At 36.9% G+C, this 27498-nt stretch overlaps 1 protein-coding gene and 1 pseudogene across 1 annotated transcript; both read right to left on the bottom strand.

The window, feature by feature from the left end:
• Positions 1-289: 289 nt before the first annotated feature.
• On the bottom strand, positions 290-27448 carry LOC139950022 (33 kDa inner dynein arm light chain, axonemal). Its single transcript, XM_071948647.1, has 6 exons — positions 27252-27448; positions 25340-25488; positions 17006-17175; positions 4382-4560; positions 3385-3549; positions 290-1130 (listed from the first exon to the last, which is right to left on the bottom strand). The coding sequence occupies exons 1-6, from the start codon at positions 27330-27332 to the stop codon at positions 1095-1097; spliced, it is 780 nt and encodes a 259-aa protein (XP_071804748.1). The 5' UTR covers positions 27333-27448; the 3' UTR covers positions 290-1094.
• LOC139950050 (uncharacterized) lies at positions 21754-23757 on the bottom strand (annotated as a pseudogene).
• Positions 27449-27498: the final 50 nt, after the last annotated feature.

The following is a 27498-nucleotide window of genomic DNA, read 5'->3' on the forward strand; positions in this document are numbered from 1 at the left end:
ATAGGAGATGTAGGAGAATGCAGGGGGTGATGTCAACAAAAAAGCAATTTGTTTGTTTCTTTCATTTAGAGAATCTTACACTCCATCAAATTATAGATGTTGTTTTCTGAAGTAGTTTTGTTACAACTGATGAAAATGGGTCGCTTGTTGCACAGCCCACTTCCAAGAAGAGGGCTGCTGAGTGTTTGGAGGGTGAACAGAAAAGTTGAAACAAATGTTTGTGAAAAGCTGTGTCTTGCCTCTGAAGGGTTTGTACTTTTATAGTGCTGAAATATGGAGAAAAAAAAAATTCAATAGAGATGAATAAAACAGGTTTTCCACAGGACCCTTTTGTTTTGTTTCATTGTGTACTCTGTGTCCTTATGTGTTTTTTATTAAACAGGCTGTTTCTTCATTATAGAGGTCATTTTCAGATAAAGACATAAATTATCTTTCATAACTTTAGAGCCAAAATTGACACAAGTGTGTAAGATATCACAACGAAGCTTGTTTTACCCTCTTTCCAACCACGAATAAAACTTGATTTGTACATGTGCAGCGTATTGGTGTAATACTGGAATGCATTGAGTATGATCTGTTAATTAATTGCATCAACGCTGTGGATAACTTTATCAGCAATGGATCTTATTAACTGGTGTGAAACATAATAAATTTCGCTTTGTTTAAAAACAAGTGTCATTAGTAAACAATTTTATGTCAAGTTATAAAACTTGAATGACGACAGTGGACGGATGCACATGCTTAACTGCCCAAGGAGCAACCAAGATTAAGACACACTGTGGTGATGGTGGGAGGACTTGTAACCACTCTACTCTCAAAGAACAACAACAACAACAGGCACTGGCGGGTGTGGTTGTATAGTGCCATGATGCATTGACAATTATTATACGTCAAGCTATAAAATTTGAATGACAACGGTGGACGGATGCACAGCTTGATTGCCCTAGAGCAACCAAGATAAAAATGAAGACACATTTTGAGGATGGTGGGAGGACTTGTGACGTCTCTACTCTCTCAGAGAACAACAACAGGCACTGATGTCAGGTGTAGATAATAAGCGCCATGGTGATGCAGAGAAGACAGCTCCATTCAGTTTACTTCTTAGGGGCAATGATGCCTTCAAGTTGAGTCTAAAAATAAAAATAAATTTAAGAGAAAGTGTCAATTTAGCACTGACAGTTGTCATGACAGCGCAAGGAAAACAAAACCATTCAGTTATGCTTGGATTACTTGTATTTCAGAAAAGAAATGCCAAGCGTTAAGGGGAACATGTACATGTAGGCCTACCTTTGGTTTTGGAACCTTTTTATTGTTTTAATCCTAATACAAACTTAGATGTTTAAAACTAACACGCGACAATTTCATTTCAAAAGGTGGTCCCGTTTTTTTATATCACCGAAAATCCGGAGCAAAAATGCCCATTCAGGAAGACTAACTGTAATTGGAATACACAATCGGAGAAGCGTTACTGATAGGAACGTTTCACGGATTCAAATTTTGAGCCACTCAAATTTTGTTATTCAAATTCTGGGCCATAAAAACTGATATCGTTTTTACATAACCACATTACTTCGAAATGAAATGTTTCTCCAAATACTTCATACCATCATAAGCTGCTGAAGGCTTCCAACCCAAAATGTTTGATTGTCGCTAATTTTAAGAGTGATTAACAAACGTAAAAAATTCCCTTAAAGGCAGTGGACACTTTTGGTAATTGCCAAAGACCAGTCTTCTCACTTGTTGTATCTCAACATATGCATAAAGTAACATCCTTGTGAAAATTTGAGCTCAATTGGCCATCGAACTTGCGAGATAGTAATGAAAGAAAAAATACCCTTGTCACACGAAGTTGTGTGCGTTTAGATAATTGATTTCGGGACCTCAAGTTCTAAACTTGAGGTCTCGAAATCAAATTCGTGGAAAATTACTTCTCTCTAGAAAAATATGACACTTCAGAGGGAGCCGTTTCTCACAATGTTTTATACCATCAAACTCTCCCAATTACTGGTCACCAAGAAAGGTTTTATGCTAATAATTATTTTGAGTGATTACCAATAGTGTCCACTGCCTTTAAATACATGTAGGCTAGATTAAATTAATTTTTTTAAATATTAAAAATACTTAAAAATACAACCATAAAAATAGAAAAAGCTGCAGAATTAATAAAATACTGTTTAACAAATTACATAAATGAAAATTACAACAAAATAAGTACAGGCAAACTACAGCTTTACACTACACACAAAAAAACAATGACAGCAATTAACTCATAACAAAATGGTCTGAGTAATGACACCCTCAAGTTGAATCTACAACTAAAATAAATTGAAGTAAAACAATATGTCAATTTAGAACTGACAGTTGCCACGACAATACAAGAAAGACAAATCCATTTAGTTTGCCACTACGGAGCAATGATGCCTAGGGGTTCAGGCTAAAAATATGATAAATCTCAAAAGTGTATCAATTTGCGAGTGTGCAAGGTCTTGCAACCGTAGTACAAAAAAATGTTGGCCATTCAAAAAAACGTTAGCGTCCCTGAGTAAAGATGGTGAACAATCTGTCACCGCTTTCATAATTTTTTTTCAAAACCTAAGAGCAATAATTCAATCAAACTATGTTCAAATGACTCAATTATCCAAACAAGTGTGTCGATTTGGGGGTTGAAAGAATTTTTTCCCCAGAATTTTGAAGGTTGCTTGGACAGGATGACTTCCCATTCATTCTAGCACCGCTGAACGATGTTTTTAATTTAAACATTCTTCTGTGACTTGAAGAAGAAGAGAAGCAGAAAAAAAAGTAGTAGTATATATAACTGTACCTGTATTAATTATACAAATGTAATAAAACAATTCGAGTATTTGAAAAAAAATTCTCTCAATTGTCACCCTACGAATAATAATAATCAAACAGAGAAATTTATAAAGCGCAAAAACAAAAGCAGAAAGAATCCGCCTCAAGGCGCTGGAAAAGAACAAGAAAAAAAACAAGAAAAAAGAAAACAAATCTAGACCAGACAAAAATTATACAAATCAGGGTGTTACACAGTAAAATAATTTAAGGAATCCAGACACAGAAAGCTGGCAAAAAGTTAAAAAGTTATCAAGAATACAATTCCTTAAAATGAAAACAAAACAACAGGTTTTTTTTATGGCCATATGACAAAAAACAATTTATAGCTAAAGTCAAAACGTTAGATTCAGTTTAAACTTTAAATTTTTGGGGAAAGTTACAAAATGTATCTTGTGCTACCAGGAGAGTGCTATTGCCTCAGCAATGCCTGCCTGCCAAAAAGATCATTAAAGCAAACAAGATCATTAAAGCAACTGCCCAAAACCGGTCCCATCTGGTTCCAACTGGTCTTGACCGGTTTACTACACATACCTTCAGTTGCTGATTGGTGCGTTTCAGGAACTGGATCTCCTCTGTGTGTTTCTTCTCCTCAACCTGACGTCGTTCGGCCTCTCGCTTCTCGATAGCATCACATTTGGCCTTCAGTTCGTTGACCTGTCTCTCTAGTTCTCGCTTGTCTTGCTCAAGCTCAACAATCTAAGAAAACAAAAACATTTTAAGTTAGAGGATCATACTGTACATTGGCGTGTCGTGGCTGAGTCTGAGGTCAATCTGAGCACTTTGAAAATGTCCGAATACGCTGAGATTCAACTAGTCGCTTTAAAACACACATGTTTCTTAGTAAAGAATTAATGAGCATCTCTAGCACTTTGACAACTTGCCGTCTCAAATAAGCTGAGATTAAAATTGTAATTTTACTTTTAAAACATCTTTCAAAATTTGTTCCGTACAGAATTAATCTGAGCCGATAACAACATCTGACTCAAGCTCTGGTGTTTCTGATCAGCAGAGTGTTAGTTCGAACCCAGGTCATAACACTCATGTCTTTGAGCAACAAACTTAATTAAAGTTGATTTACTTCAGCCAGGGGTATAAATGGGTAAATGCGAGGGTAGAGGTTGATATTGTGCATGAAAAGCCTTTGGAGCACCACAGCAGCTCTTGGCTGTATGCCGCTACATACCTTCCAGGTGCTGAGAAAGACTTTAGAAATGTCTATGGCCCGATAACCAGGGCCCTACAGAAATAACTGTTGAGCAAATCTCTTTGCCAAGCAAAAGATGAGTGGGGCACAGTTACAACAATGTTAACTTCATTGAATTTTGGCTGGTAACCAGTTTCTGTTAAGCAAGATTTTTCTGTGCTTAGCAAATCGTTTATGCTTACAGCCTTTATGTAATTGGACCCAGGGAACCAATGAAAACAACAAGTTATAGTAATGCTGTATAAGAACTCGTTATTATTTACGGAGCATTATTTTAAAGTACAATACACTATTGTTCTAGATTTTTGGGTCTGCCCTTTTTACCTTTTTCTCCATGTCAGACTTGCCCTGCTCGGCCTGGAGGGCTTTGCGCATCCCGAACGCCACACTGCTCTCGTAAAGTGTCTGGTACGCTGCGACTGTCATGCGGATCTCGTCACGTACTCGCAGCAACAGGAGGCCACGCTCGGCACATTCAATCGTCACCTGACGAATTAGCTCATCTGTAATTAGACAGAGTGAAAAAATATGATGGTCAAACAGAATAAGTTTCGAGTGTTCAGGACAAAATTCTAAGAAATGCTAAAAACAACCTTTTGTTTTAATTAATCCTAAATAAAATCTTAATAAATTCTCATTAATATGCTTATAAATTGTGTAATTATAATCCACTTGCGGGTAATATTTTTTCAGGAAAAGTATATCTTCGGATTTTGGAACCGTTTAATAAGTTTAATCCTATATGCAAACAATAAAGTATTTGGGGTGGCACAGAGAAACTTCATTGCCAAGAGTGGGATTTGAACCTTTAAGACCTTTAGCTGCTGTCAACCAACTGAGCTTTCTAAAATTTCACAGCCTTAAAGGAAAGTACACTATTGGTAATTACTCAAAATATTTATTAGAATAAAACCTTAATTGGTAACGAGTAAGGGGGAGAGGTTGGTAGTATAAAACATTGTGAGAAGCAGCTCCCTCTGAAGTGGCGTAGTTTTCGAGAAAGAAGTAATTTTCCACGGATTTGATTTTGAGAACTAAGAATAAGATTTTTGAGGTTCGGAAATTAAGCATTCTTTCATTATTATCTCGCAACTTTGTCAACCAATTGAGCTCAAATTTCCACAAGTTCTTTAATGCATGTGTTGAGATACACCAAGTGAGAAAACTGGTCTTTGACAATTACCAAAAGTGTCCAATGTCTTTAAAGGGAAGCACACTGTTATAAGCTTTGGTTTCTTGAACCGTATAATTGTTTATGTGAACATTTGTTTTCAGAGGTGGTCACCTTTTTGAGATTTTTTGGAGATGTTGCCGAAAATTTGATGTGAATATGTATGTCCATGCAGAAAAAACAGCCCCTAATAGGACTACATCTGAGTCTCATATTCAATTGCTGGGGGGCATACAAAATTTTATTTTTTTACATTACCACATAACTTCAAAGAAAAACATTCTTTAAAGGCAGTGGACACTATTGGTCATTACTCAAAATAATTATCAGCACAAAACCTTTCTTGGTGACGAGTAATGGGGAGAGGTTGATGTTATAAAACGTTGTGAGAAACGGCTCCCTCTGAATTGGCATAGTTTTCGAGAAAGAATTTTTTACCACGAATTCGATTTCGAGACCTCAGATTTAGAACTTGAGGTCTCGAAATCAACCATCTAAACGGACACAACTTCGTGTGACAAGGGTGTTTTCTTCTTTCATTGTTATCTCGCAACTTTGATGACCGATTGAGCTGAAATTTTCACAGGTTAGTTATTTTTAATGCATATGTTGAGCTGCACCAACTGTAAAGGCTAGTCTTTGACAGTTACCAATAGTGTCCACTGCCTTTATCATGTTTATATTATACACTTTCGGCGAACACAAATAAAAGTTCACAGATTACAAATAACTTTACAGGGTTTACAGAAGGTAATGGTGAAAGACTTCTCTTGAAATATTATTGTTCCATGAAATGCTTAACTTTTTGAGAAAACATTAAAACAATTATCAATTCTCGATATCGAGAATTAGAGATTTATTTTAAACACATGTCATGACACGACGAAACGTGCAGAAACAAGGGTGGGTTTTTTTGCTATTTTCTCCCGACTCCGAGCCTAAATTTTCACAGGTTTGTTATTTTATATATAAGTTGTGATACACGAAGTGTGGGCCTTTTGGACAATACTGTTTACCGAAAGTGTCCAATGGCTTTAAAATGCTTTATACTATCAAAAGCTCCTATAGGCTTCTAACAAACAGTTTTTATTGCCATTCAGTGATTATACCCTTAACTGACGTACGTAAGTTCCCTTTAAGTTAGCGCAGGACACAACCAAAGTATTTTTGAAAAGCTTTTAGTCCAATTATTTAGACATCGACAAATAATAACCCACTGATGTAGGATTCAAAATCAAAATTATAGTTATCGGTCCATGGAACAGACAGGTTAAAGGCACAGGACACCTTTGGTAATTGTCAAAGACCAGTCTTCACTTTTGGTGTATCTCAACATACACGTATGCATACAATAAACAAACCTCTCAAAACCTGAACTCAATTGGTCATCGAAGTTGCGAGAGAAAAACAAAAGAAACAGCACCCTTGTCGCAGAAGTTGTATGCTTTCAGAAGCCTTGAATTTGGAGACCTGAGAAATTACTACTTTCTCAAAACTACACTACTTTCAGAGGGAGCGGTTTCTCACAATGTTTTATACTGTCAACAGCTCTCATTGCTCAGTACTAAGTAAGTTTTTATGCTAACAAATATTTGGAGTAGTTACCATTAGATAGTGTCCACTGCCTCTAATGTTGGAAAAAAAGTTTGCACGCAATCCCAATTTGAATGTTTTTTTCTTCTTCAATTTAAAAACAAAATCACAATGTACAATTTTAAGTACGATTACACAAACTTTGACAACTGAAAGAGGCACATTTTCACCTCATTATTTGAAACTGAGAGAGGCTTCAGGCATCAAGCTTTTCTCAGCCATTTGTAAAAGACACAATTCAACGCAATAAGGGTGTCTTTTTGTTGTTCTTTTTTTTTATTGCAACTTCGATAACCAAACAAGCCCACATGTTCACAGATTTTTTTATTTTATGCATTTAAGGGGTACACCAAGTCTTTGAAAATAACCAAAAGTATACCCTGCTTTTATTGTTTCATTTAAAGAGGGGAAACTAGAAAATGTGACCTTCCTATACCACAAGGGCACAAGAAAAAAAAACAAGGAGAAAAAAAACAAGCAAAACAAAATCTCAAAGCTTTTTACTTGCCATGATAATTTTAAAAGCCCCTTGCAAACCACAAAGTAAAATGATGTAAATAAATAAAAAGTCTTAACTAAAATCTAAATTTAAGACAATTATGCTTGGAAATACAAATGCAATGCGTCCATCTCTATTTGACACTGCCAAAGAATTTTAAGAAAGCTTTTAGTCTGATCATTTAGACCTTGACAAATAATAACCAACTCACGCAGAAATTCAAAGGTATAATTGTTCCATTGTACACATATAGATCAATGTTGGGAAATTGCAGTATTCAAGGAAGGAAAGTTTGCACACAATCCCAATGAATGCTACATGTATTTCCATCAGACGGAATCTTTTACGAAAAAGAGATGTGCAATTTTAAAGGAACATTACAAAATTGTTTTTTTTTACTAACAAAACAGTTGCTGACAATGTGAGCACTTTATGTAATCCACCATACATACACTGACAAACCTGTAGAAGTTTGAGATCGATCGGCCATATGGGTCACGAGACAATGGTGGAAAACAGATTACACATTTTGCATTGAATCGATGCCAAAATGAAAATGAATAAATTGCTCACTGAGCGATAAACTCCAAACGCGAAGTTAGATTATTTATTTCTCATCAAATATGACATTTCAGACAGAAATATTTCAAGGGATGTTTTCTACTATCATCATCATTAGACCGTGTAAGTTTTATGTAAATCTGTGATCACAATTTTTGTTTTTTACCAATTCTGTAATGTTCCTTTAAGGAAACACAAACCTGGCCAACTGAAAAAATTATTCACTGCAGACTTTTTAGGGGGAAGGACAGTGTAAAAACAAAGTTCAAACTAGACATTAGGTGTTTGTGAACAAACACAAAGCTGTTCCGTGTTCTTTTGCTTGGATTATGTGCTAAAATGACCAAGGAGCCTATAACTGAAAAAAAAGTTTGAAAATGTTGAATAGTGTTTTGAGTTATGGTGCCACTTCCGGTTGACCCCAAAGTAGAGGTCGACATGGGGTCACGGTAACCTAAGGCTAATCTCCAATGCCCAAGGGGTCTAAAACTGAAAACAAGTTTTAAAATCGGTTGAATAGTACTTGAGATATGGTCCCACTTCCAGTTGACACGGAAGAAGAGGTCAAAATGAGGTCACGGTTTTTCCCAACAAATTTTAAGTCCTAAGGAGTCTATAACTGAAAATTTGTTTTTTAATCGGTTGTGTAACTCTTGAGATATGGTCCCACTTCCGGTTGACCCGGAAGTAGAGGTCAACTTGATGTCACAGTTTTTCAAAATTAGTGTCCATGCCCCACGGAGTCTTCACTACAGTGTAAAAATTGGTCCTACACTTCTTGAGATATGGTGTTGCAAGGATTTTCAGTCACTCGTCAATAGAGGGCGGTATATAAGATAAGTGGTCTCTAGTTGAATAATGTAAAAACTTGCATTTGACTCAGGATTGTTTAATTTGGTTGGTTTCTTGAGTTCATGCTAGTATCTTTAGAGTCCATTGCCATGTGACAAACTACTTAAGGATAAAATCCTTGTATTTGGTTGGTGGTTTGATGTTTGATCTTGTTCGAGTGGATTTTACTGAACTCGTAACCACCAAACTCTGCACCTACGATCACCATTTTCGGCTTAATGTGCATGCGCGGAATAAAATGTGCGAGCTTAGAAGCACACAAACAAAAGAAATCCCTGCTAAGCAGTGTATTTTGCTTGACGTAAGCGCAGAATTCACTGCTTCTGCTAAGCACTGAATCTTTGCTTCCAGAGCAGAGCACGACATTGGGCCCATTTGCACAAGATTTTTTCATAAGGTTTATTGCGATTCAGAACCGCAATGCATTTTGGGAAGGAATATGGGGCGGTTACTATGCAGTTTCTACGACTCGCGCTCGCAACGCCCTCTCTTGAAATTTTGCAATTCGCGATAAAACCTTAATAGGCAAGTTCCCATCATGATAGGCCTGGGTGACTAGTGAAATTTACAAACTCAACTAATCGCCCCTCAAACCCAACTACGACGCTTGTCGTGATAAATTACGGATTCTCAAGACTTGTGCTGCAAAGTGTTGCAAGCGCACGTTTTATTATATGTTGCGAATAGTAAGAAGCAACACAACCATATTTCACCAGGCAGGTAGTCGGGACAATTTTTGTAGTCAACGTTTGAGCACGATTATAACAGAGTAGAGAAAAATAGTAGTCGCGACTCAAATAATAATTTGTAGTCGTAACTCAAATAATAATTTGTAGTCGCGACTTTAACACTAAAGCACACTAGTCGCCCCGGCCTACTTTTGCACGTAAGTAAACCACGGGTATTATCCTGAGAATGCAAATTAAGTTTTTAAGTCACTGTTGTTTTCAGTTTTGCAGGACTTGAGCACAATTAGTCAACTGTAGATTTTTTTATTGCGAATTGTGACGCTCAAGAACACATTCCCTGCTAAGCTGTTAAATACGCTTAGCGTAAGCACAATTCCATGATTACGCAAGCGATGCGATTCTTTCCTTTAAAAGCCATTGGCCCTGGACCAAACTACACTAAAGATTTTTAAACACAAAAAGCAGCTAAACACAGCAAATACAAGTACAAGTTGTGAATCAAGGTATTCTGCTGATCTGCAATTTTTTTTAAAGCAAAATGTTTGCCTATTGATTATATTAGCAGCTCTATAACATTAAGCCACTATTCTGCTCAATTTATGTTTTTTTATAAAGCAAAATGTTTTGCCTATTTATTATAAGCAGCTTTATACAAATGACCCACTCAACCACAAGAGAAACGTCAGCATAATAAAATCGCTGCTTTTGTATTCCTGCCAAAGAGTTTTTGTATGTCATGGTATAATTTCCGAAAAGAAAGCGAAATACTTGAATTAGTTTAGGCAAGTGGTCCCCGACGCAAGCAAGGTGACTTCACCCGTAAATGATTCAAAATCCCTGGCGTTCTGTTTTCGTCGTTCACGCTCGTCGCCTGAAACGAAGCCGGTCAACTCGGTCCCAAACCAACTCGGTCCCAGTCATACGTTGACAGTTTTTTCACTAATTTCTCAAAAACTACAACACCACAGCAAGTAATATGTTAAGGGAAGCTTTCAACTATCATTATCTTCAAACTGTTTAAGTTTAGTGTAAACATGGAGGTAGAATGTGTGGACACGATGGTGTGTCGTCGTCGTCAAAAACCCCTATTCAATTGCGCACGTTCGTTAAACGAAAACCCTATGCCTTCGTGTACGTCCAGAACTCGGTTAGGAAACGAATAAAAAGAGAATTCGCTGTGGTCCAGAACGTAAGTAGAAAAACAACAAAAGGAGACTTGATTAGACTTCTCTCAAGAAGTCACAACTCATGATAGGTACATACTGCTTGGCATTTTCCATAGAGAATGTTTAACAATAACATGGAAGTGACTGCATCCAGTTATATTCAAACGCGCAGACTCATCTCAAGAAGTCACAACTCATGATAGGTACATACTGTATGGCATTTACCAAAGAGAATATTTAACAATAACATGGAAGCGACTGCATTCAGTTATATTCAAATGAAGATTACGTGGTTAATTAATTAAGATTTTCAATTTTTTTTACGTTTAGAGTAAAGCTTATGTTCTAAGCTACAATTTGGTATAATAAACTCACTCTTTCGTATTATGGTTTGGGAGATTAGGCTTAAAGAAAAAACGTGTACAAATGCAATGGGGTTTTGGCGAGAAACAAAGAATAATAATAATAATAAAAATAATAAAAATCTCGACGAAAACAATACCTGTTCCGACGGTAGGTCGGAACAGCTAAATATTAAAACCTAACTCAAATCATTTATATAAATATGTTTTTTTAAATTGTCATAGAGAGTAATATTTTCATAGGGATAAAAACTGAACTAGCTCATGCAAACTGCTTAATACCAACCAAAAGGACCTATGCAGCCCCGTATGCTTCCTTATTTTTTTTAAGGGCAAGGGCACCAAAGCATTTTCTCTTTGGTAACAGGAACCCCATGAGGAAATTCTAAATTTCTACTGGCAGAGCATTTCTACTTGACTGATTTCAAGGGCACCAAGGCAATGGCCTGGGGCAACGGAGGCAATTGCCTTTGTTGCCTCCATGAAGTATAAAAAAAAAACACCTCACTGACTATGTACATTACAGGAATACAGAGACAAAACACATTACATGATGTACTTAGGCCTACATGATATAACTTGCTTTTAAGGCCATTGGACACTTTCAGTAAACAGTGTTGTCCAAAGGCCCACACTTCGTGTATCACAACTTCTATATAAAATAACAAACCTGTGAAAACGGGAAAACCCACCATTGATTTCGCACGTTTCGCCGTGACATGACATGTATTTAAAATAAATCCGTAATTCTTGACAATGAGAATTGATAATTGTTTTAATGTATTCTCAAAAAGTAAAAATCTTTCACTATGACCTTCTGTAAACCCTGTAAGTTATTTGTAAATCTGTGAACTTTTTTTTTCCGTTCCGAAAGTGTATAATGGCTTTAAATCATTCTCCCACGCCTCACATATAATAAAGCTAAATGAGTTATCACCATTAGTGCAGATAGCTAGACAAAGGGTCAAATTAAATTGTCGCGCCATTAACTATTTTTGTGATAGAAACATGGCCGACATTGGTCCTTGCGTAAAAGCTAGTAGGAACATTTTGTTGAGCAGAAAGGCTGACCCACAAGGTGTAGGCTTTAAAAGACTTTTCATGCCTGCCATTTGGTCAAAAAAACTCTGATTTTTCAAAGGACCCACAAATTGGGAATCAGGATGAATTCGCCTGCTAGTATTAATAGCTTTATAGTTGCTTCAAATAGTGATGGTTGTATGTTAAATTGATGTCCTTTTCAACCTTACAGTAACCCCTTCACCTCCATAAAGATTCCAAGGAGCTTCTGTGAACAGTATCCTAAGAACTAGAGAAATGAATCTTAAAGGCACTGGATTGGTAATCACTGTCAGCATAAAAACTCATTGTTAAAGGCAGTGGACACTATTGGTAATTACTCAAAATAATTACTAGCATAAAACCTTACTTGGTGACGAGTAATGTGGAGAAGTTGACGATAAAACACAATGTGAGAAGCGGCTCCCTCTGAAGTGCCATAGTTTTCGAGAAAGAAGTAATTTTCCACGAATTTGATTTCGAGACCTCAGCTTTAGAACTTGAGGTCTCAAAATCAACCAATTAAATGCACACAACTTTGAGTAACAAGGGTGCTTTTTTCTATCATTAACTTCGATGACCGATGAGCTCAAATTTTCACAGGTTGGTTATTTTATGCATATGTTGAGATACACCAACTGTGAAGGCTAGTCTTTGACAATTACCAATATTGTCCACTGCCTTTAACAATGAATGGAGAGCTGTTGATAGTTTTTTTCTTTCATTATTATCTCACAACTTCGACGACCAATTGAGTTCAAATTTTCACAGGTTTGTTACTTTGTGCACATGTTGAGATCACCAAGCGAGAAGACTAGTCTTTGAAAATTACCAAAGGTGTCCAGTGTCTTTATTAAGACATTAAACAAGTCTGAATTCAGAGAAAAGTTTGGAATTTCTCATGTCACCTGATTGATTTACCATAAAGCGTTTTACATAAAGCTCCAAAAACGTTGTAAAGCGTTTTACATTAAGCTCCCAAAACGTTGTACACGAAAACATCACCAAATAGGCCTTCCAAGTAAATCAGTAAATAAGATAATTAATTAAGTTTTATACCCTAGAGAAGAAGCGCATAATGAAAAGGCAGTACAAAACAAGATAAAGGGAGGGTATACCTTTGTTACATGTACTCAGCTAATGACCATAAAGCTTACTTGGTACAGAGCACTGGAGAGCTGTATGACATTATATAAACATTATGAACGATCCCATTTTACCTACTCTAGTTTCAGAGAAAGGGGTATTTTTGAAAAAGAAAGTGAACAGAAAAACAAGAATCTGAGAAAGGCTTCAGTCTCAGACATCTAAAGGATGCAATTTTAAGGGTTGTTAACCGTTTTTCTTTCATCGGTTTTTGCAACTTCGATGACCACTCGAAATGATAAGGCCATGTTTGATTTATCATGCATTCAATCATATAATGTATGTTGGGATACACCAAGTGAGAATACTAGTCTTGGACAATTACCAAAAGTATTACCAGCAAGACAACAACTTAAAAAAATTATTTATAAATTCAGATTAAAGTTTTCAGTTTTTTATTTATAAAGATTTCTCAAGTTTTTTTTTTAAACACTTGCCCATCAAGTGAACAAAAGGTTTTTAAGCAATCGCAAAACATCGGTAAACAGTATTGTCCAAAGGCCCACACTTTGTGTATCACAACTTATATAAAATAACCACTCTGTGAAAATTTAGGCTCAATCAGTCATCGTAGTTGGGAGGAAATATCGGGAAAACCCACCCTTGTTTCCGCACGTTTCAGGTGTCATGACATGTGTTTAAAATAAATCTGTTATTCTCGATATCGATATTTTGTTTGAGTGTTTTCTCAAAAAGGAAAGCATTTCATGGAATAATATTTCAAGGGAAGTCTTTCACCATTACCTTCTGTAAATCTGTGAACTTTTTTTTTTTCTGTTCCGAAAGTGTCCGATTGCCTCCGTGTCCCCTTGTCATTGCCTTGGTGCCCTTGAAATGCTCCAGTACAAATTTGCAATTTCATCATAGGGTGCCCTTTACCAAGGAAGAAAATGCCTTGGTGCCCTTGCCCTTTCAAAAACGAAGCATACAGCCCTGGTGTCCAATGGTTTTAATCCGCAGAGTGAGTAAGTAAATTGAAGAGTCATGATCGCAAAGCCTTGCCATTTTGCCATACATTTGTACCCCCACCCCCCAATCCCAAATCCTAGAATGAGCTTTTATAATGAAGCCTACAAAGCCTCCCCTCATTTAAATGGATCCACACAGGACCGATTTGAAATCCTTTGAAATTGATTTTTATTACCTCCATTTGGAATAGCAGAGATTATAACTGAAATGCCAGAGAAAAACATTTCAAATTAAATTTGCCCTTTTTATTACCGGTACCGAGGACAAATTACTTTGAGTTGGCCAAGTCATAGCCTTCTAAATCAATCAAAGGAAGGAATACAACCAATTTCCAAGTTAATTGGCACACACTTTCGCCAAAGGCATAACAGGGGTGGACCTACTAATGAAAAATAAAAAAAAATAAATAAAAAGGAAAAAAAACACTGAAAAAACCTCAAAGGGAAGGTACACGTTTGGTAATTGTCAAAGACCAATCTTCTAACGTGATGTATCCCATCGTAGCCATAACGTAACAAGCCTGTGAACATTTGGGCTCAATTGGTCATCGAAGTTTTGAGAAAATGGTAAAAAGAAAGAACACCCCTGTTGGATGAATTTGTGTGCTTTCAGATAAGAATAAAAGACTTCTAGCTAGAAGTCTTTTACTATTTTAGTGAGAAATTACCTCTTTCTCAAAAACTATGTTACTTCAGAGGGAGCTGTTTCTCACAAGGTTTTATACTATCAACAGCTCTTCAACGCTCGTTACCAAGTCAGCTTTTACGTTAATATTTGTACATAGTAATATATTTCACCGTTCTAAAAAATTTAAGCTTACAGCAACAGTTTTAATGTCTGTTGTTTTAACACAGATAATTTCCCCAAGGGATCCATGACTTAGATATTTTTCAGGACAAAAGCAATACAAATTACCCAAGTCCGAGACTTGATCATTTTAACCCAGAACGCTATCACTTCTCAGTGATGCACAATAGATTAATCCTATTAGATTGCGTTGCTCCGAGTTATTAAACCTTGAATTGCTCTTCAATCAAACCACCTCAAGGTCAGATTGTTGTTGTTGTATGAGATCTTAGCTGAGTTAGTAGCGATGTCCCGCAGGATGATATAGGCCCTACTTGTGTTAATTAGTTCTCTGTTGGTTGGACAGATGTATCCCCATACTTCTGTTTGGGCACTGGCCTGGTGACCATTTTTTAATTTTTTTTTATTCCACTCTGTACTTTTTAACATGTGTTCTTTAATCATTTTGTATGTAAGGGATGCAATATAAATTTTAAATATTATCATTTCTGTTATATTTAAAATGCTGTGACAGGATGCACTGTAAACTAGGCCCGATTTCACTTAGTCCTAGGAGATATTAAAAGCATATGGCTAGTCCTAAGTTAGGACGAGTAACTTGTCCTACATGTAACTCAAGATAAGACTATAGTCTTACTCCTGGTGAAATCCACCTCAAATCTACCCCTCGCATGGACTTCACAAAGAGTTAAGACTATTCTTATCTTGAGTTAGGAAAACATAGGACTAGCTAGCCATACGTTTTTAATATCTTCTAGAACTAGTCCTATAAAGTTAGGACTAGTCTTTACTCTTTGTAAAATCAACCCAAGCTACTAGTGCAATAGACCGATCCATTAGGCTCCGTCCATGATGCACATGTGAGCAAGAACATGTGAGCCTCTCCAATGCCTTTCTGCAGCGCGCACCAACCATACGCGCACTCGCATGTTGGACTTATTTGTCAAACCTTTGTTGCGTTGTGATTGGTCAATATGCAATGGGGCGGAGCTTTATGAATCGGTCTTCTACTCGATTTGTTGCGCCTCAAATTAATTCCCTTGATGCATTGCGGCATATTGTTTACCGCAAGCGCAATTAGTAAAATTCACACTGAATGGTTTGAAGGTTTAAATGTTCTCGAAAATCAATTAGGGCGTTTTCTATATCCATAGCAAAAACATCCATTAAGAAAAGACAAAAAAAGAAAAGAAAAGACAAACCAAATTAAATTGCATTCAAAAATAACCTTATTCCGATCCCGTATCTCCTCAAGCAATCAAGACTGCTCTTCAAATTGCAAGGTGAAACCTTTTTATTCAAAATCGGTTCACGACTGATTACATCTGGGCTTTATTTCATAGAGCTGTTTATCCGCCAACTTTGTGATCATTGCATTGAGTTTTATGTCATACATGTCTTGTTCAATATGCCATAAAATTTATATCTCTTTTTAAAGTCACATTACTTTTCCTAAGACTCTTGTTGCTGTGGTGTGCTATTTGGCAGTAGTACACAGCTAATAGGCCCACTGCAGCTACAAGCCTATTACTATTAGTTTATTACTACAAGTGAAGTACCTTATTATTTTTGTTGGCGCAAGTATTGCCCCCTTTTTGTTTATATACAAACACGCCAAGAAGCCGAGCTCATAACACCTTTTGTAATTTCATCTAGTTATAAAGCCTTCCAGCAAAGAACGCGCTGCTAAAAGTGCAAACTAAAATTTTGTTTGGTGACCTACATGTTTTTCTGCTAAGCCTGTGTTTTGCAGGCAATTTGTTATCCTTGAAGTCTTATCAACTTGGGCCCTGCGGATGTTTTTTTTGTGGCAATTGAGCCAGTTGGGAAGGAAGATTCATCGTTAGTGGATTGTGTACAGTGGACTGAAGCCCAGTTCATACTTCTTGCGAATAGTTCGCAACAGTTGAACTATGTTTAACTCCTCCGAAACAATTGACGGGAAAACAGCCATGTGACATAAAAGTGAACTTCGCATTTGCATTTACAAGAATAAACTGGGCTTTAGACACCACAATCTCCAGTGGTATTTGGTGGCAATTGGGCCAATTAGGCAGAAGAGCACGAGACTTACCGAAACACTGTGAGTAGAGCTCTCTGCGTACTGGACAGATCCCAGTCTCTCTTGCTTGTCTCTGTTGCAGTCTGGTATCAAGCTGCTCCTGGAGGTTCACAACGTCCAGTCTGGTGGCCGGAGTACTGGACACCTGCTGCACCCACAGCTGACCATTCTCTGTCCATTCTCTATTTATCAAAGCAAATATTTCAATTTCAATTATTTCATTTCATAAACTCTGATTGTGAAGGAAAAGACTTTCAGAAAAGCAAACTTAAAATCACTGTATGGCCAAGAGCCGAAAGGAGAGACGCGTAGACGGAAGTTCAGATTTAGTTTTTGTAGGAAAACCAAAGAGAATTATTCCAGGGAAAACCCACGCAGCAGGTAGGAACTCAAAACCCAATTCCAGCGTGATTCAAACCAGGGTCCGGTCATAGAGGTGGAAAATATACCACTACGCCAACCCACCTTTTTGGGAGTCCAAATGAACACGGAATTCACTCCAAAAATGGTGGAATAGGTTGATATTGTGCAAGGGTCAATAAGAACATGCACTGTTTTAAAACAAAATTGTATAACTTGGTTTTAGCCTTACACCAATGTGTATTAACTACTAGGTGCACAAGGCGGTCGCTAGAGACCACCAAAATACGTTCAAAATGTACTTTTAAAAAGCACCACAACTTAAAAACTAAAACACCTATATCCTCCTTTTACCAGTTTTCACACTATTATGCCTTTTTCTTTGAATTGGGAAAAAAATAATGATGCCATATATATCAACCGATGCCCTAATTATCTTCATTTGTTAATACGAAGTATGCAAACATGTATTAAAACTTGATGGACATTGAAATGTTCACACTACACACCGATCTTCAATGACTTCAACTGGCCCCATTTGTTTTGAATTTTTCCTGTTTTCACGGCAAACAAGAAAGTATGGTTTCCCGGTGAAGCCATACATGGAAGAAACATCTACAGTGACTACAAGTGTTCTTTGAGACTCTGTGTATGACTCTATAGCCACCAGTTGCCTTCGTTTTATTCAAAATATTTTTTAATGAAATTTTAAAAATTACCATGGTAATTTGCAAAAAATAATTAAATAAAAAGTGTGAATAATTATTGGCTTTCAAATCCGATTTTTATTTAGTTTTTTCCCCTTTTTTTCTTAAAATTTATAATAAAGCGTATAAATAAACAGTGATAATTGAATCAACAAGCTGATGTTTAAATTTTAATATTAATCATAATATTGATATGAGGGTTAAAAAATAAAAATCTCCAACAATATTAGAAAATGATATAAGGCACATGGCTTCTTTAAGCCTCTGTACTTTTTTTCAGAATGCTCAGCAAAATATTTAAAAAATTATATGAAAGAATGAAATATAATTGTAATTCTATGAATAATAATGAAGTACAAGTCAAAGAGGGATTGCATTCCTTCCTACGTGATGGCATGCGGATCACACAATACATTCAAAGGTTGTATTGTTATTCAAATAAGTCCATGGGGCGATGCCCGTATATAAAGGCCCGGACACAAGTCCTGAGCCATCTTTTCTGAGGTCAAATAGTTTTTTGACCAAACAGTATTGGGAGGGTTCAAAACCCAGCAGCGGGCGGGACCCTCTTCGACTTGTACTTCATTATTATTCATAGAATTACAATTATATTTCATTCTTTCATATAATTTTTTAATTCTATTTCATAACATTCGTACAAGTCTTCAGAGGGATTGCATGTTCAAAGTAGATAAATAATCTGTGATGGTCAAAAAATGAAAAACCAGGTCAACAAACCGTATGAGGAACTCTTTATTTATTATATTTAACATATAACAAAGTATTACATACATGTACTAGAACTAAGCACTACTTTACCGAAGGATACTTCCTCGGTTGGCTTATTATAAAACTTAGCAAATGTACTTGCATTTGACCAGTCGGCTGTTTTCAGAATTTCTTGGAGCTTTATCCCATGCGCAAAAGCTGTCGATGTAGCTGCACTGCGAAAACTATGACTAGTGTAAACAGAGGGAACTATTCCCGCTGCACATAAAACGGCTTTCATTGATCGAGCCAATGTTCCATTGGCTACTTTTTTATGTGGCTTCTTGGTTGATATGAAAAATTTAGTTTCCTCACTAACTGTTCTAAGAGACTCAGTACGATCAAGTAATCGTTCAATGTGCGGAGAACACATAACTTTGGGTTCTCATCAAATTTTTGTATAACTATTTTGTTATGTCCCAATCCTCTTTTTGGGCAGTTCCTTTTCAATAAATCCAAAACGGAAATAACACAGGAATTAACTGATATGTTCAAGTGACTAGTATCTATACTAGCCAGCGTTTGGGTTCTTTGAGCTGATACAAGAGCTATTAGAGTTAAAAGTTTCTGACTTAAAACTAATAAAGAAAGTTCATTGTTAACTGGCAATGATTTTAAATAATCTAAAACAATTGAAACTTTCCATGTTTTTTTTAGTATCTCGGTTTCGGGGGTGTTGTATTAAATGCTCCCCTCATTAAACGTACTATTAGAGGGTGTTGTCCCGCTACATGTCCCTCAATTCTAGGTAGGGCTGAAGACAGAGCTGATCTGTAACTGTTTAACGTGGAATATGATTTTCCGTTTGAATGAGCCTTGGCTAAGAAATTTACTAAGTCTGCTACAGTGGGAGATAATGGATTAACTTGTTGTCCACTACACCAACTAGTCCAGCTTTCCCAAGCTGATTCATATTGCAGCTTTGTACTTGACCGCCATGAGTTTGCGATGAGGTTGGAAGCTTCTGCCGAAATGCCTTTTGTTTTCCAACATTCCCTGAGATGACCCAAGCGACCAGGTGCAGGTTTGGAACCAGCAGTAGTGGTTGATGCATCAGACAAAACTCTGGTAGTTTGATTGGGTTTGCAATTACCATCTGTAGCAACTGTGGAAACCACGGTTGGGCCTTCCATAGAGGGGCGATGAGAAGGCAAACAGGAGTTTGCTGTCGTGATATTTTGTAAAAAATTCTACAGAGCAAACAGAAAGGTGGAAAAATGTAAGGTGTTATACCAAACCACTGCATTGAGAAAGCGTCAATGGCCCATGCGTTAGAGTCTGATTTCCATGACACATAGCAATCTATCTTATTATTAATATAAGATGCAAACAAATCAACATGTTTACAACATCCCAGAATATACTTGAGTTGAGACTCAATTCTTTATTAAATTTCTTACGAGAAAGGTAATCTGCAGTGGTATTATCTACTCCTGCGATATGGGTTGCGGATAGAGTAATATTTCTTTCGATACACCAAAGGAAGATTTTTGATGCGAGGTCATTTAAGGGACCAACAGTTCCCCCCATTCTCGAAATATAAGACACCGCTGTGCTATTGTCTGATTTGATCAGAACATGAACATTATTGAGAGTTTCACAGAGAGTTAGCAATGCATTTTGAGCTGCCAATAACTCTAAAATATTGATATGCAACTGTTGTTGGGTTTTGGACCACGTACCCTGTGTGTAAGAGTTGTCCGTTTCGGAGACTGCATCCCCAGCCGGTATTACTGGCATCTGTACAGATAACAATAGTAATGGGTGGTTTTTTAATTGACGATTTTACATCATCGCATGGAATATCCAACCACCATGTAGTCTCTTCTCGTATAGTTTGGTTTACTGCAACATTTGCATCATAATTGCCATACTCATTTTTTAGGGTATTCGATTTGGCAGATTCGAGTTTTCGAAAATGCAATTTTCCTCTTGGAAAAGCATCAAATGTTGCAATAATCATGCCTATGAATTTTGCGAGATTCCGTAAAGTCAAGACTCTCTTTTCCAGAATTTGTGTTCCCTCCGATTTCAATTGTGTATTTTTGACTTTGGAACATTGATCGTCATTGTTTTGGAATCGATCTCAACGCACAGGTACGTTGAATGGGTCTGCGGTTTCAAGCAGGATTTTCCCTTGTTTATCTGGAATCCCAAATATTCCAATCACTGTACCACAAAGGTTGTTTGTTCATTGCTTTCAATTCTCAGATGAAGCCGTGATCAGAATATCGTCAATAAAAATTACCAACCGAATTCCTTTACTTCTTGCTGCTGCAATGACAGGTTTCATCTCCTTTGTGAAAATTCGAGGGGCTGAGCTCAGCCCGAAAGGTAAACAGGTTAATCTATAGAACTGATTCTCCCATGAAAAGCACAGATAAGATTGATCAATCTCACTCATTGGAATTGTGAAGTACGCATCTTTCAGGTCAATGGAAGTCATTGGATTGAATCATTTCCTCAACTAGTTTTATATTTTCCATTTTAAAATGTTCATATCTTACAAAAGTATTCAAATCTTTCAGATTTATAACCGGTCTCAGGCCACCAGATTTTTTAGGAATGAGGAAAATGTTCGATACGAACCGACAGCTAGACCTTTTAGTGGGCTGAATTGCACCCTTTTGAAGGAGTTCTTTTATCTCCTGATTTACAGTCTGAATTTCCTCATCAGAAAACATTATTCTTTTTGGTTTGACCGATTGTACAGGGCGTGCAATGAAATCAATTTTGCAGCCTGATATGGTGTTTAGAATCCACCCGTCGGAGGCAATCTGAGACCAATTATAACGGTGAAACTTTAACTGCCCGGCACAAGCCGAAATTGCAGTGGAGTCATGTTTTACATACCAGTTTTTTGTTTCAGTAAATTGCCCACTTGTAGCTGTTGCTGTAGGTTTATGGTGGGAAAACTTCCCACTATCATTTCTCCCGCCTCGGCGGTTGCCACTTGGGTAGTAGGGTTGCGTATACCGCGGTTGAGTTCTGTTTTCCAGGGGTACGCCCTGTCGTGAAACCCTGGCGAAATCCACGGGTTCTTTGGGAGTAAGGCTCAAACCGACGGTTTTGAGTACTTTTGTTATTTTCTGAATAAGTCAGCTTTCTACCGGCTTTAAAAGCCTCGGCAACCTGTTTCATTGATGAATTTAGATCTTGTCCAAATAGTTTATCAGACACAGGTGTGCTCCTTGAGCACAAGCCCTTATACATAGGGTTAAGGCAGGGTTTCAAATCATCCCGTCGCTTCATACTCAATTCATATGATGCATTTCCCGACAGTGTAATGCCATCAATCCCAACAAACCTACTAGTTTTTTTTTTTTTTTTTTTTTTTTTAGATCCGTTTTTTTTCCTTTCATCTTGTTTATATAAATTTTGTTTTTATTTGTTTATTTATTTATTTATTTATTTATTTATTACTTTATTTATTAATTGATTGTTTGATTGTTTGATATATTTATCTATTTATATTTATATATTTATATTTATTAATCCATTATTTATTTTTTTGGATATATTTATGTTGGAAAAGAGCTCATTTCCGTTGCGTGCTGTTTTATTTTTTTGTTATTTATTCATTTACTGATTCACCTATTTGTTTAGCCATATTTTGAATTTTCGTTGTTGTTTTGTTGTTTTGTTGTTTTGATTGCTTTATTAATATTTAATCATCTGTTTATTGATGTAAGAGTTTAAGTGGAAAAGGTGATTGCTTGATTAACTTTTTCGTTGATTGACCTATTTTTTGTTAAATCCATCCCTTTATTGAATTATTTGTTGCTTTATCTCTTTTTGACATGTACTTTTCTAATTATTTATTCATTCATTTGTTAATACTTTTTATTTATTTGTTTTAATTAACTATTTATTTGTTTATTTATTTATTTGCTATTTGCTTGTCTAATTTCTGGTTTTGGTTTTGTTATTTTAATTTGTACTTTGTGTAAACAGATTGTTTATATTAATATTTATTTATAATTATTATTATTTTCCAAAGAGAGTATTTTATATAGTGTGTTTGCTTCCCTATGTGACTGGATTAACAGGCTTTCGAGCTACAGTGTTTAATTATACTTTTGTTGATCCTGGCCATCACATTAGGGTTGTTTTATAATTTCCTGTGCCCTTTTGTTTTTCTTGCTTTGTATTTACTTTTGAACATGTACTAATTATCTATTTGACATACTGTCTGCTTGTATTTGTAATTGTTTATTGGCCAAATAAAGAATAAGAATAAGAATAAGAAAGGGCATACCGTTTGATTTTGTCGGTGTCTGCTACGGTACCCGCCTTGGCAGTGTCCCGTAGTTCATTTAGAATATGGAAGTATGTTACTGAATTTGCTGAGTGCCCACGTCTTTGGAGCGGGCCGATTCAGGAATAGTGCCCCACAAGTCTGCGTCCACTCTGGGGGCAGATACAGCCGGCGCATTAGCCGGTGTCGCATATTTTTCTGCGATCTTTGTATATATCTCCTTTTTGATCAGTAGTGTTACCGCTTTGGTTGCTCTGTCGGCCAAATTTGAGAAAATTTCTGCGCCTTTGGCTTCAGAAGTCTCATAAATGTCTTCGCAAGACAATAAATCAAAATTATCATCCTGTTTGGAAGGAGAACTGGCTGCCACGTTACTGGTCAGCTCGAAATTTTGGTTTGGGTCATAACAGTTACCCTGTTGCCCAACGAAATCATCAACGTCAAACATATTGTCGACTGGGATTGCAGCCGACTGTTGGTCTTTTACCATGTTCGTCAGCATGTTTTGCATGCTGGCGATGGAGAGGGAAAGCTTGTATTCCCGTTGAATTTGCCTGAAGCTTCGCTTCTAAGCTTACATTTGGTGTAGTATCTTCATCACCAGCGGCTTGGCCGCACTGAAACTCAGACTCAGTGTCTGACGGGAGCTCTAAATCAATCGAATTTTCCATTTCGATGTCCGCAGTGCTGTTACGCACGAAGAAAAGATGGCTCAGGACTAGTGTCCGGGCCTTTATATACGGGCATCGCCCCATGGACTTATTTGAATAACAATACAATCTTTGAATGTATTGTGTGATCCGCATGCCATCACGTAGGAAGGAATGCAATCCCTCTGAAGACTTGTACGAATGTTATGAAATAGAATCAGTCACATGATTTGATCATCATGAACTGTGAATTGAAATAGTGTTTGATGAAACTTTTTGGGTGGGCAAATATTTTTATATGGCCTCAACAGTATGACATATTTTTGTACCTTGTAGAAATGCCTAAAATACCAAACTTTTTGCATTTACAAGTGCAAATAACCAGTGGAGCCTTACGTGTTTCTAAGTTTTGGTCAATGGAGAGGAGACTCTTTGCTTGGCAAATAAAACCACAATTTTTTATCTAGGGACTGTTTACATCGCGCACAGAGAGGTAAAAGATTTGCCACGATTTTAGGGACACCTCGAAAACAGGACCTCCTACGATATATCACTTGGTTGTTTACAGTTGATTATGAAAAATTTCAAGAAAAACATGGATGGACGTGTTTTTTAAATTAAAAATAAAACTAATACAAGTGCAGCAAAGGGTTAAAGGCAGTGGACACTATTGGTAATTACTCAAAATAATTATTAGCATAAAACCTTTCTTGGTAACGAGTAATGGGGAGAGGTTGATGGTGCAAAACAATGTGAGAAAAGGCTCCCTCTGAAGTGCCATAGTTTTCGAGAAAGAAGTGATTTTCCACGAATTTGATTTCGAGACCTCAAGTTTAGAACTTGAGGTCTCGAAATCAACCATCTAAACGTACACAACTTTGTGTGACAAGGGTGTTTTTTTCTTTCATTACTACTCGCAACTTCGATGGCCGATTGAGCTCAAATTTTCACAGGTTAGTTATTTTCTGCATATGTTGAGATACACCAATTGTGAAGGCTAGTCTTTGACAATTACCAGTAGTGTCCACTGCCTTTAACTTATTAAGCAATTGTAAAACTCGGTGTTTTTCTGAGTTCTAGGAGAAAAAACCCCAGCCAAATCACTCGGGTGGGATCTAAATCCACGACCTGTGTATTGATAGCTCGATGCACACAAAAATCCAGTATTAAAGGTAGTGGACACTATTGGTAATTACTCAAAATAATTACCAGCATAAAACCTTACTTGGTGACGTGTAATTGGGAGAGGTTGATGGTATAAAACATTGTGAGAAACGGCTTCCTCTGAAGTAACATAGTTTTCGAGAAAGAATTAATTTTCAACGAATTTGATTTCGAGACCTCAAGTTTAGAATTTGAGGTCTCGAAATCAAGCATCTGAAAGCACACAACTTCATGTGACATGGGTGTTTTTTCTTTCATTATTATCTCGTAACTTCGATGACCAATTGAGCTCAAATTTTCACAGGTTTGTTATTTTATGCATATATTGAGATACACCAAGTGAGAAAACTGGTCTTTGAAAATTACCAATAGTGTCCATTGTCTTTAAACATTGTTAGTGCTTTAGTACATAGAATCAACCAGAATAGAATGTTCAAACCTTGGTGGCAAGATGGAGTTTAGAATCTCGTCTGTCTGTTGTGCCTTCTGAGCCTCAACTGGGGGCAGTTTGCTTCCTCCCTTTGGTGGTGGGTTTGGTACGGGACCAGCATTGGTGGGAGGCTGTGGGCTAGTCCTCAAAGCCCTCGCCTGTAGGTTCAAATACAAAATTCATAATAAAATCAAAGGTGGGCTTATAATAAACTTGTAGTGGTTATTATGAGTAAATGAAACTGATGGTATTATGAGGATATTCATGTATTGACTGCTGAATTATATAACTTGAAATATTTTCATAAATTGTGCTCTCGAAACGAGCACCAAAATTACACAGAGGCCTCGGAGGTGCTCTTTTTGCAAAATAAAAAATGGCCCTTAGTCCTGACCTATCAAAGTTTAGTTCTAGACCTGGTGTTTATGGAATTTTAAACTGGGTACTGCAAGATTCTTGTTTTATCCCTTTCATTTTCTGCCATTGCTGATTTACAAAAGTGTTAAGAAAACTGAGGTTAGGCCAGTCTGTTATTATTCCATGGAAGTTATCAGTAAGGGGGATAGCCACACCTGGACCCAATTGCATGGCTCTGCTTACAGAATCGGCGCTTACGGAAGCAGGGAATTGTGTGCTTATGGCAAGCGTATTTCACGGGTTAGCGGTGAATTTTTGATTCTGCGTGTGCGTACTCCCTTCTACTAGGCATTCTGCGCTTACAAGGCTAGCGCAGAAATTCGGCTGGGAATCGTGATTGCAAGCGCAGATTTGGCGGTAAGCAGAGCCATGAAGTTGGGCCCAGGTTTTTGTACAGTATTTAACAGATGCAGAATTCCAATAGCAATGGTGGCAATCAAAACCCCTTTACAATTTAATGATTCTTCTATTGTGCCATCTTGTTCAAGGGGGAATATGCTTTTCAAACGCATTTTGAATCAGAATTTCATAAACGCATCTGGACATGTGTGTGAGTTAAACTTTTGATTTTGAAGACAGCATTTGAAAAAACCCACATCATATGCACCCTGTTATACTTAAAACTACGTTAAGGAGAAATTTCTGTATCCTGCCACCACTTTTTCATTTGTTAAAATGTTATGAAATAAATGAATTAACTCAAATCTAATGACAGTTTGTCAGTAGTGTCAAATGAGATTCTTTTTGGTTCGTCTGGTAAAAATTAGTGAAAAAGTGGTGACAGGATACGGAAGCCTTTCCTGTGAAGTGTTGGCGTCACCAGGGCCCAATTTCATAGCGCTGCTTTACATACCTGACATACGGTAAGCAAATTTGCGTGCTAACTGTACATTGTACATGTAGCAGAAAAATTTGCTTAAGCCTTGGCCTATTTCACAGGTTAGCAGAAAAATTGGGCGGCCATATTGCGTGTTTACCATGGATTTGCACTGTAGTAAAGTCATTTATTTTCGTGCGGTAAGCACCGGAAGGTTAGCATGCTTTCTCGTGTACTTAATTTAAAGACAAGTTACCGTTTTAGCAATAGCAGGTTAGAAGCGTTATATGAACATTATGAAACAGAATCTGCACCGGGGCGTAAGTGTAAAAAAAATCGGCCGCTAAGCAGCGCTATGAAATTGGGCCCTGATTATTCAATTTCAAAATGATAAAAATAAAATTAACAATCGGATTTCGGAATAAAAAAATAATAAAAAAATATTTAGGTCCCTACTCCTGTACTGAAATTGCTAAAAATTAGGCTTATTTGAACATAATAATTCAGTAAACTTGTAGAGTTGTACATTAATCATGCAAGAATCAACCAAATTTAGCAAGTTTGACAAAAGTACCCAATTATTCCTCTCTTGTCAAGTAGATTGTTTTGTGAAGGTCGAGTTGACTACAGAACTGAAAATCTTAATAAAATAGTCAGACAAATTGTTTATCTAAAAAAATTACTTACCCTTGGTGTTTTCTTGTCCGTATTTCGACTGACGAGGACGGGAGTGTCATATCTGACAAGGGAAGCATTTGGAGGAATCATTATTAAATATAGTAATCGGTGTGAACACAGCTGAAATGCGCAATTTATAAGGGGCAAAATCAGTAAAAAGTCCGAGCGAAGTTCGTGGTAAAAAGTTGTTGACGGGCAGGTTCCATGGAAACTTGCCTCTACATACGCATGCGCGAATAAAAACGATCCCACAATG

Source organism: Asterias amurensis, chromosome 17 (genome assembly GCF_032118995.1).
Source record: "Asterias amurensis chromosome 17, ASM3211899v1".
Lineage (NCBI taxonomy): Eukaryota > Metazoa > Echinodermata > Asteroidea > Forcipulatida > Asteriidae > Asterias > Asterias amurensis.

Excerpts from the sequence above, each read along its gene's own strand:
- LOC139950022 (XM_071948647.1), bottom strand. The coding sequence starts at position 27,332 with ATGATTCCTCCAAATGCTTCCCTTGTCAGATATGACACTCCCGTCCTC. Across the intron at positions 25,489-27,251 it reads CGGACAAGAAAACACCAAGG|GCGAGGGCTTTGAGGACTAG; the intron begins GTAAGTAATTTT and ends TTGAACCTACAG. Across the intron at positions 3,550-4,381 it reads AGTCTGACATGGAGAAAAAG|ATTGTTGAGCTTGAGCAAGA; the intron begins GTAAAAAGGGCA and ends TTGTTTTCTTAG.